General features: G+C 41.8%; 1 protein-coding gene and 1 pseudogene across 2 annotated transcripts in view; one reads left to right on the top strand and one right to left on the bottom strand.

Annotated features, from left to right (window-relative positions):
* MROH8 (maestro heat like repeat family member 8) overlaps positions 1-11,098 on the top strand; it is a 73,439-nt gene that overhangs the window by 38,917 nt on the left and 23,424 nt on the right. The window contains exons 10-13 of the mRNA XM_023512028.1: positions 3,987-4,105; positions 5,925-6,077; positions 8,387-8,547; positions 10,730-10,865. Of these exons, the coding sequence (XP_023367796.1) occupies positions 3,987-4,105; positions 5,925-6,077; positions 8,387-8,547; positions 10,730-10,865 (569 nt within the window). The remainder of the gene's footprint in view (positions 1-3,986; positions 4,106-5,924; positions 6,078-8,386; positions 8,548-10,729; positions 10,866-11,098) is intronic.
* LOC100940921 lies at positions 2,610-3,884 on the bottom strand (annotated as a pseudogene). Its single transcript, XR_001161180.2, has one exon. The product of XR_001161180.2 is annotated as a 26S proteasome non-ATPase regulatory subunit 10 pseudogene (transcript).

Raw genomic sequence — 11,098 nt, 5'->3', positions numbered from 1 at the left:
CCCGGCTATTTTTTGGTTGACAGCCGTCATTGTTGTTTGGCGGGTCCGGGCTGGGGATTCGAACCCTCCACCTTAGATGTACATGGCTGGCGCCTTAGCCGGTTGAGCTATAAGCGCCGAGCCGAGCTGTCATAATATTATAAGCAGTGTGTTATGTGTTTGTAGTGATGCTGGTGTAAACAAAACTGCTGCCAAAAGCACAACACAGGCCAGGTGTGGTGGAACACACCTGTAATCCTAGCACTTTGGAAGGCTAAGGCGGGTGGATTGCTTGAGCTCAGGAGTGTAAGACCAGCCTGAGCAACAGTGAGACCCATCTCTACTAAAAATAGAAAAACTAGCCAGGCGTTGTGGCAAGTACCTGGAGTCCTAACTACTTGAGAGGCTGAGGCAGGAGGGTCACCTGAACCCAAGAGATTGAGATTCCTATGAGCGAGACTGATGCCACAGCACTCTACCAAAGGCAACAGAGTAAGACTCTCTCTCTCAAAAAACAAAAATTATTTTTTCAGTAAATAGAATAAGGATATAAAGAAAATATTTTTTGTATAGCTGACCAAATTTTTTAAAATAACAAAGTTAAGGTAATCTAGGATTAATTTATCATTGAAGAAAGGAAAATTTTTCTTACAAACTTCATGTAGCCTAAGTGTACAGTGTTTATAAAGTCTCTGGTAATGTACAGTCATGGTCTGGGCCTTCACATTCATTCACCACGACCTGAGTCACCCCAGAGCAATTTCCAATCCTGCAAGCTCCATTCATGGTAAGTGGCCTGTAGAAGTGTAACTTTTTTTTTTTTTTTTTTACAGTTTTTGGCCGGGGCTGGGTTTGAACCCGCCACCTCCAGCATATGGGACCGGCACCCTACTCCTTTGAGCCACAGGTGCCACCCCCATTTTTTATCTTTTCTACTGTATTTTTACTGTACCTTTTCTATGTTTAGATAAACAAATACTTATAATTCTATTACAGTTGCCTACAGTATTCACTGCAGTAACCAGCTGTACAGGTTTATAGCCTAAGAGCAATAGGCCATAACATATAGCCTAGGTGTGGAGTCGGTTTGTGTCATTACACCCTATGACATTCACACAATGACATAGTGGCCTAACGATGCATTTCTCAGACCACATCCTCATCGTTAAGCTACACATGACTGTTGTTGCTCTGCCTGGTCTTACGCATCCCATGGAAAGGATGCTTCATGCTTCCCAAATCAATTGTCCCATCTGGGGGCAGCTCTCAATGTGAGCAGTGTCAACCAAGATACACAGCCAAGGAAATGCAATTGATTTTTGATTCAACAAATATTTATGAAGCATTTATTGTTCTAGGGATGTATCAGTAAATAGGACAGACAAAGTGCCTTTCCCTAGGGAGCTTGTTTTCTAGCTAAAGAAATAGTATCTTTAATTCTCAACAACTTTCCATAGATAATTTTCCAAAATATATAAGGTCACAATAAAACATGAGGAAAATAAGATACTAAAAGGATTGTTGGTAGCCTCAATAATCAGCAAAACTAGACACATAAAGAGTCCTGAGGCTCAGCGCCTGTGGCTCAAGTGGCTAAGGCACCAGCCACATACACCTGACGTAGCGGGTTCGAATCCAGCCCGGGCCCGCCAAAACAACAATGATGGCTGCAACCAAAAAATAGCTGGGCATTGTGGCGGGCACCTGTGGTCCCAGCTACTTGGGAGGCTGAGGCAGGAGACTTGCTTGAGCCCAGGAGTTGGAGGTTGCTGTGAGCTGTGATGCTACGGCACTCTACCCAGGGGGACAGCTTGAGGCTCTATCTCAAAGAAAAAACAAAAAAGAGTCCTGATCAGAATTAGGGCAATTTTGAAGGACTCTAAATTTCATAGGGAGACCCTATGTCAAAATTCCTCGACAGTGGGAAAATCAGGTAGCGTGGCTTGGCTGTACTCAAAAATTGCTCAAAAACTGCTCTTACCGGGCGCAGTAGCTCACGCCTATAATCCCAGCACTGTGGAAGGCTGAGGACAGAGAATTGTTTGAGCTCAGGAGTTTGAGACTCAGGAGTTATGAGACCTGGACTCATTAAAAAAAAAAAGTCATCGGCGGCGCCTGTGGCTTAAGGGAGTAGGGTGCCGACCCCATATGCCAGAGGTGGTGGGTTCAAACCCAGCCCCGGCCAAAAACTGCAAAAAAAAAAAGCCAGCGGGGAGCTGTGGTGAGCACCTGTAATCCCAACGACTTCTAGAGGCTGAGGTAGTGGGATGCCCACAGCCTGTGTCTGAGGTTGCAGTGAGTTATGATGCCATTGCACTCTGCTCAGAGCATAGGGTAGGACTCTGTCTCAACAACAACAACAAAATTCTGCTCTTGTAAAAAGCTCTTTTCTTTTTCTTTCAGTTTTTTTCATATATTGCTCCACAAGAAAAGGGAAACAAACCAGCCTTCAGATTAACACCCACTCCCTTCCCCAGGCATTTTTGTTCAAGTGAAAAAGACAAGAAGAGTGAGATCTTGGGATTCATTTTATTTTTTTTTTTTCCTCTCAACATTTTATTTTTTAGTTTGTGAAATACAAATCAAAGTACATTTTTGTTACGTATTTTAACAAGCTTGACGTTCTTTTTCATACAGAATGACTTAATACAGGTACTTTAGAAACTTCCTTTTAAAAAACCATACATGTTGTTGTGAGGGAAAAAGGTTCATCAGAGAAATACGTGGGTACATGGGCTATTGTTTTTCAATCTTTTAGAGCATGCCCTCCAACTTAAAATTTGGTCCACTAAAATATATGTGTTCCTCCTGTCACAAAAATAATTTAAACGTCATGGTTGAAAAAACAGAAATATTTGGCATAGGCCTGAGTGAGGCTTGAAAAATAAGTGAGGATGTATTTCAACTGAACATTATAGAATCCACTTAGAACCATCTAGCAAAACAATTGACCTGTTGCTGTTGCACTGTTCTGCCTCAGAGGGGGTCAGAAGGTGCATGGGAGGGTGCTGAAGACTCATGACAGCCACAGAATCACATACTCAAAACTAACCAAAATTCAATACAGAATACTACATGGTAACAGCAGAATAATCTCAACAGTTATTCCATGCCTGGAAAGCAAGTTGTAAGCTTAGAACAAGTACCTCAGCAGAAACAATAGTTAACATGTTTGTAAGACTTTGAAGGTGAGAAAACTTCATCATTCATTAATGATGCCTTATGCACAAGTACATTAGTTTCCAGGACACTGGGGACAACAAAAACATACAAAGTTAAGAATAAATCCAAGCTGCTTAACCTTCTACCATTCTTTTGAGTATTAAACCCAGGCCACCTTTGGCCACTTGCAGGGGCGTCTTTTCCTCTTTATTTTCTATGTAAATACTTGCTCCTTGGGACACCAGCAGTTTTGCTTCTTCCACTCTCTCCTCGTCACAGGCTAAGTGTCCTTGGCTGCTGCGCGGTGCATTGCTGTAGCCTCATAATGGTCCTTGGCATCTGGATTAGCACCACCTTCCAGTAACATGACAGCAATCTCATGCCTGTTTTTGGATGCTGCATAATGGAGGGGAGTACATCCATTTTGATTGACAGCATTCACTTGAGCACCTTTTCCCAGAAGGGCTCTCACAATCTCATCCCAGCCAGCAGAAGCAGCAATATGAAGAGGAGACCAACCCGCATCATCTTTATCATTCACCGGCACACCAAGTTGCAACAAGAATTCAACAATTTCTGTATGTCCAGCTGAGCATGCCCAGTGCAAGGCAGTTCTGCTGTCCTGGTCAGTTCTAGTAGCCAGGGATTTATCGGCCAGGATTCTCTCCTTCAACTCCTCCAGCTTCCCGCTGTAGGCCAGATTGCAGACGGTCAGGTTCGACACACACCCCTCCATTTCGCTTTCCCAGAGTCTCTTGGGATTCATTTTAAACTGGAGATCAACCAGAGTTATAAAATCAAGATGAAAGGAAATATTAACACCTATTTTTTTTTCTCTCTCTCAGATACTACTCGTAAGAAGAAAAATCACCAAAGCTTGAGAAGAGCATTGAAAAAATGTCAAGAATTCCTAGATCTCTATGATATTAAACAGTTCTACAGTTGTCCCTTCAATATTGCCCAGGTATTGAGAATGGCTAAAATTATAATGGCAGTGTGAAATGTTGGCAAGGATGGAGAACAACCAGAAGTCTCATGCATTTGTTCATAGAAATTGTAAAATAGTAAAATTGCTGGGTGGCGCCTGTGGCTCAGTGACCAGGGCACTGGCCCCATATACTGAGGGTGGCAGGTTCAAGCCCAGCCCCAGCCAAACTGCAACAGAGAAACAGCTGGGTGTTTTTGTGGCAGGTGCCTGTGGTCCCAGCTACTCCGGAGGCTGAGGCAGGAGAATTGCCTAAGCCCAGGAGTTGGAGGTTGCTGTGAGCTGTGACACCAGGCACTCTACTGAGGGCAATAGGGTGAGACTCTGTCTCTACAAAAAAAAAAAAGTAAAATTTCTTTGGAAAGAGTTCTGGTAGTTTCTTATAAAACTAAGCATACAAGATTGTCCAGGGAATTGTGCTCTCTAAACATACCATAGTTTGGAGACTAGGCACCCTGTTCATGACTCTTATATACCTTGCCTTCTTAATTTAGTGGTTTAGTCCAACCTGTCTGTGATGCCTGTATCCTGTATCCCTGGATTTCTCTTCAGACCAGCTCTCCTTCCAGACTCTTGCAAATGTAAACCATTATCAACAAAAGGAACTGCAAGAGAATGTGATTGATCCAAGGAACTATACATTTTTTAATTAACAGAGTTATTTGTTATTTGGCCACTATTGACTCACACTGTAGAGCTGTATAAGTATAAAAAAACTATTTTAAAATACCCTGGCTCGGCGCCCATAGCTCAGTGGTTATGGCGCCAGCCACATACACCAGGGCTGGCAGGTTCAAACCCAGCCTGGGCCTGCTAAAACAATAATGACAATTGCAAGGAAAAAATAGCCAGGCATGTGGCAGGCTCCTGTAGTCCCAGCTACTTGGGAGGCTGAGGCAAGAGAATCACGTAAGCCCAAGAGTTTGAGGTTGCTGTGAACTGTGACACCACGGCATCTACTGAGGGCAACACAGACTCTGTCTCAAAAAACAAACAAACAAATAAAAAAACCCCAAATATTTATACAGTGACTAACCAGGGATATTAGGGATTAGGGATAAAAAAGAAAACCTACAAATTTTATTTATTTGGAGTCAAAAGTATCAGGTAATTTAATCTCTCTGTGTATCAGTTTTCTTATCTGATAGAAGGGGGATCTGTAAAAATGTGAATAAATCAGTTGTTATAAGGGTTAAATGAGATATCGTATGGAAAACATTTTACATAACGGCTATTGTATAGTAAGTGTCCAGGAGATTGTACTTGTTAAAATCACGTGAAGCATTCTTTATACTGCCAAGTACAAGAAGCAAAATGACATTTTCTTTTAGTATGTTGTCTCCTATCTTCATTATGCCTGGGGCCATGTCAGCTAAATACCATTAGAGTCTTTTCTTTAGTCCTACTCCCATAAAAGTGTCACTCTTGGCTGAACATAGTAACTCATGCCTATAATCCTAGCACTTTGGGAAGGCTGAGGCAAGAGGATTGCTTGAGGCCAGGAGTTCAAAACCAGCCTGGGCAATATAGTAAGACCCTATCTCTATAAAAAAATTAAAAAGCAACAAAAAATGTAATTATCATTCTTTCTGAGGCTCTCATGATAAAGCTTTTTGAAAGAGCATCAAAAAGGCTATGCATGCAGAAAGTCTAGTTAAAGCCTAAACAAGACTGATGCAAACAGCCTTGTACATCTTTGTATGCTTCTCGGATTGTTAACTTAGAATCTAGTGCTTATCCAGGGCTCCTTGTATCCTAGCATCTTTCTTGGAAGTTCATTTTTCCTAAATCATTTCAGGTCTTTGAAGTTTTTCTCAGTTCAAATGAGCTCTGCCAGTTTGTAATGACTACATTGGATGGCCTGAAAAATCTGAAACATCCCTGCACCCAGCAGTCAGCAGGAGAATTGCTGATAACATTGGTGAAAAATGCAGAGTCCCGATTTGAGAAGGTAAAAGCTCAGTGGCCATTTCCAGGGTTTCAAATACTGACAAGACCCTTTCATTCCTGCAGCTGCTGACGTCTCCTCCTATTCAGCAGAGAACAACTACTAACAAGGACACAGACCTTCATCCATTCCACAAACATACACTAACAACACAACCACTGTGTATACAATGAGGAGGAGAAATTCTTAAATACAAAGTGTGGTCCACATTTTCCACAAGAGCAGAATTTTTTCTGGGGAGATATGATTAACACATATGAAAACAGTAAGTTTATTTTTTTTTTCTAGAGAACAGTATCTTTAACTTAGAAACTCACCCAGATAGGTTCAGGTATCAAGATAAAATAAGCCATAAGTAGCCCTAGAAGGAGGCAGACTTAGCCTAAAATCAAGAGAATTTATCTAAATATATCTAAAATGGATGCACCAAGAAATAACAATGTAATTGCATCATTTAGAAATAGAGAAGGGCATACAGAAAGAAATAAAAGAGATGAAAGTTGTTGTCTCTAGAGAGCACACCTGGGGAATAGGGAGGAAAGAACCCTGAAATACTACTGGATTTTTAAAAATATGTGCATGTTGTGCTTTGATAAAAATAAAAAATAGGCCAGGCACAGTGGCTCACGCCTGTAATCCTAGCACTCTGGGAGACAGAGGTGGGAGAATCCCTTGAGCTCTACTAAAGAGCAAGACCAACTCTATTAAAGTAGAAAAACTGGCTCTGCACCCATAGCACAGTGGTTATGGTACCAGCCACATACACCGAGGGTGGCAGGTTCAAACCTGGCCCAGGCCTGCTAAATAACAATGACAATTCCAACAAAAAATAGCCGGGCATTGTGGCAGGTACCTGTAGTCCCAGTTACTTGGGAGGCTGAGGTGGAAGGAATGCTTAAACCCAGGAGTTTGAGGTTGCTGTGAGCTACGCTGATGACATGGCACTCTACCCTGGGCAACAGAATAAGGCTCTGTCTCAAAAAAAATCAAAACATGAGAATAGGCCAGGGGCCGTGGCTTATGCCTGTGATCCTGAGGAGGCTGAGGCAGGAGGATTGCTTGAACTCAGGTGTTTCAGACTAGCCTGAGCAAGAGCAAGACCCTGTCTCTACTTAAAATAGAAAAATTAGCCGGGTGATCTAGTGGGTGCCTATAGTCCCAGTTACTTGGGAACTTGGGAGCTTGAGGCAGGAGGATTGCCCAGGAGTTTGAGGTTGCATTGAGCTATGATGATTCCACCATACTCTATGTGGTTGACAGAGTGAGACTTTGTCTCAAAAATAAATAAAAAATAAAAAGTAATTTTTAAGTGATGAGAACCCATTTTTAGACTATTAAAATAGCAAAGATGTAAAAGTAACAGTATGATGAGTGCATAATAAGATGTTCCCTTATATCAGTGGGTGCTTTCAGAAACCAAAAAGTAGCTGTCGAGTTCCAAGGGATTTATTATCTCACATAAGTCTGAATGTAGAGTATTTTCCAGGATTGGTTCAGTGATTAAACAGAAAACCCAGAGGTTTTTCTATCTTTCCACTTTGTCCATTCACATGATCATAAGGTAGTTGCAACAATTTTAGACTTTCTGAGCTAATAAGACTGTATCCAGAAAGAAGAAAGCTACTGTCTTGCTTTCCATGTCTTTATTCAGGAAAGAAAATCTTTCCCACAAGCCCCCAGTAAGTCTACCCTTATATTTCATTGGGCAGAGTGAAATGTTCTCACCTGCCCATCCTTAAACCAGTTTCTGGTTTAAGGTGATGATGCAAACATTTTATATAAAGTTTTCGAGGACTGCCTCTCTGAGAAGCTAACAATTCTACAGTGACTTGAAGCCATGAGACTGTGGATGGGAAGAGTAGTCCAAACAGAGAAAGGAACCAGAGCCCAGCGGCTCCTATTTCCTTTACCTGAGCCTGATGGACATCTATAGGGGAGGACTCTGCCGTTCTCAGAGTCACAGTGGAAAAAAGCCCAGCTTCCTTGTAATACTTTTATTAGTTTGCCTTAGTATAAAAGCAATATATAATCATAGAAAAAAAATTAGAAAAAATATAGAAGGAAAAAATAAATCTAATATCCCATCACTCAAAGACTTTAGTAACATCTTTGATTAGAAATCCTTCCAATTCTTTTATACACATATACATACATACAGATACACTATGTGCTTTAAGTAGTTTCGATCACAAACTCTTTTTAAATAATAAACATCTGTTTAAAAGTAACTCCTCAGGATCTTTCACAAATATCCTCAGTAACCATCAGTGTCCTATGGATTATGGTCTTAGAAATTTCTTTTTCCTCTTCAGGTGCCTGAAATTATGGGAGTTATCTGTTCCCAGCTATCTGTAATCAGCCAGCCTAGCCTCCGTGAACAAATCATAACTACTGTGAGTTTGTTTATATCCAGGCCCAAGTACACAGATACAGTGCTCAACCACCTTCTGTGTCATCCAATACCATATGACAGGTAACAGAACCCTGTGGGCTCTGGATTAAACTGGAGTATGTGACATAGCTCTGAAGATACAGATATGTGCCTGTGATATAAATTAGAATGTAATACATAATCATAAGTAAACAATTTAACTAATCCAGAATGAAGAACATTCTATAAGATAATTGGGCTGGACTCTTCAAAAAAGTTAATGTCAGGCAGGGCCTTGTGGCTCACCCCTTTAATCCCAGCCTGGGAGACTGAGGTGGGTAGATTGCTTGAGCTCAGGAGTTTAAGACCAGCCTGATGGCTTGGCGCCTGTGGCTTAAGTGGCTAAGGCTTCAACCACATACACCTAAGGTGGCAGGTTCAAATCCAGCCCGGGCCCACCAAAACAACAATGATGGCTGCAACCAAAAAAACCAAAAAAATAGCCGGGCATTGTGGCAGGTGCCTGTGGTCCCAGCTACTTCGGAGGCTGAGGCAGGAGACTTGCTTGAGCCCAGGAGTTGGAGGTTGCTGTGAGCTGTGATGCCATGGCACTCTACCCAGGGGGACAGCTTGAGGCTCTGTCTCAAAAAAAAAAAAAAAGACCAGCCTGACCAAGAGCAGGACCCCATCTCTATTAAAAATAGAAAAACTAGCTGGGCACTGTGGCAGACACCTATAGTCCCAGCTACTCAGGATGCTGAGACAAGAGAATCACTTGAGTTTGAAGTTGCTATGAGCTAGGCTGACACCATGGCACTCTATGCAGGGTGATGGAGGGAGACTCTGTCTTCAAAAAAAATTTTTTTTTGATGCACTTTAAAAACTGACAGTAAGCACAACACAGTGACTACAATCAACAATAAGTTAGAGTGTTCCTTAAAATAACTAAAAGGGTAGACTTGGAATGTTCTAACACAAAGAAATAATAGATGCCTGAAATAATGGATACCCCAGTTACCCTGATTTCACTAATCTCCATTGTATGCCTGTATCAAAGCATCACATGTACCCTATACATATATACAACTACTTTGTACCCATAATAATTTAAAATTTTTTAAGGATTAAAAAAAAACCTGACTGTAGCATACAAAGATTTGCTAGGTAGATTCGGAAAATAAGAAAATAGATTAAACTCATGAGTAACTCTCCTTCTTCCCTCCAGCATAATGCTCTTCCACAGTGTTTATGTAACTCTCAGACCCAGCATTTGAATCAGTGATAGAGAAGTTCTTACATACCATTTTCCTTAAGAGAGCTCATCTAAGTAGTATCAAAGCTTTTATTTCAGGGATTGACCTTAGCCAAAATTTGAGGACCATAGACTGGATTGAATAAATGTCTTGGAATGCCTTCTGTGAAGCTGGCATTGTGCTAGGCCCAGAGGAATTCATAGAAGAGCAAAAAGAATCCCTTCCTTCAGAGGGAACAGAGAGATGCACACGTAGCTGACAGTAGCACGTGTAAGACTGTAGCATCCTTTAAGAAAAAATTTTTAAAAGTCTTATGGAAACTCTTGTGAGCGACATGGTGAAGAAGCAGCAAAGGCTTCACAGAAGAGATGACATTGGAACTAAACACTGAAGGATTTTGACAAGCGGAGAAGAGTCCTGGAAAGGGCCTTCCAGTTTAAGAAAGTGGCATAAGCGAAAGAATAAGGTTTTCAGAGTCTGTGCTTTGTTTGGTAAAGGTGGCTTGAGCACAGAGTAGATGACAGGGACGTGGTAAGGTTAACAGTTAAGTCAGGGCCAGTTTACAAAAAACCTTGAAGTCCATGTTGAAGCCATGGGAACTTGACTCGGCAAAACCTTGGGAGTTATGAATTCAGTAAATCTTCAGCAGCACCTGTGGCTCAGTGGGTAGGGCACCGACCCCATATACCAAGGGTGGTGGGTTCAAATCTAGCCCTGGCTGAACTACAACCAAAAAATAGCCGGGTGTTGTGGCGGGTGCCTGTAATCCCAGCTACTTAGGAGGCTGAGGCAAAGTTGCTGTGAGCTGTGTGACGCCATAGCACTCCACCAAGGCCAATAAAGTGAGACTCTGTCTCTACAAAAAATAAAAAAATTTCAAAAAAAAAAAAAATCAGTAAATCTTTTGATGCCCTGAAGAACTGAGCAGAGAGGAAAACCTCGTATAGATTGGATTCCAAACAAACTATAAGAAGGTGTAGTTATGGCGTAAACTGGACTCTCCTGAATCTTTTCCTCTTTGGGATTTCTAGGCATCTAGCTGAGTTGTGGAGAACCCTGGAGGTAGAGCTGCCCAGCACGACCTGGATTCTATGGAGGCTCCTGAGGAAGCTGCAGAAGTGCCATAATGTGCCCACCGAGGAGAAGATGGCCTATGTGGCCGTGGCTGTAAGCCCCCTGACCTCTGCCCACGGTGCCCCCTCTGTGGGTAACTGATACCACACCCCACTGGCAGAGTTTTCCTTTTGGGTCCCCTCAAGATGTGCTCTGTCATCCATTTATAAGTCCACAGTGTCTCTACCAGGAGACTGACATGGAGAAGCTAGGAAGAATACAGGAATCATGGTTTAATATGTTATAAATATTCCTTCTCTTGCCCTTTTTTTTTTTTTTTTTTTTTT

This window comes from Otolemur garnettii, unplaced genomic scaffold, assembly GCF_000181295.1.
Source record: "Otolemur garnettii isolate 467f Iridium unplaced genomic scaffold, OtoGar3 scaffold00023, whole genome shotgun sequence".
Taxonomy (NCBI): domain Eukaryota; kingdom Metazoa; phylum Chordata; class Mammalia; order Primates; family Galagidae; genus Otolemur; species Otolemur garnettii.
This window is presented reverse-complemented; position numbering and strand designations above follow the sequence as displayed.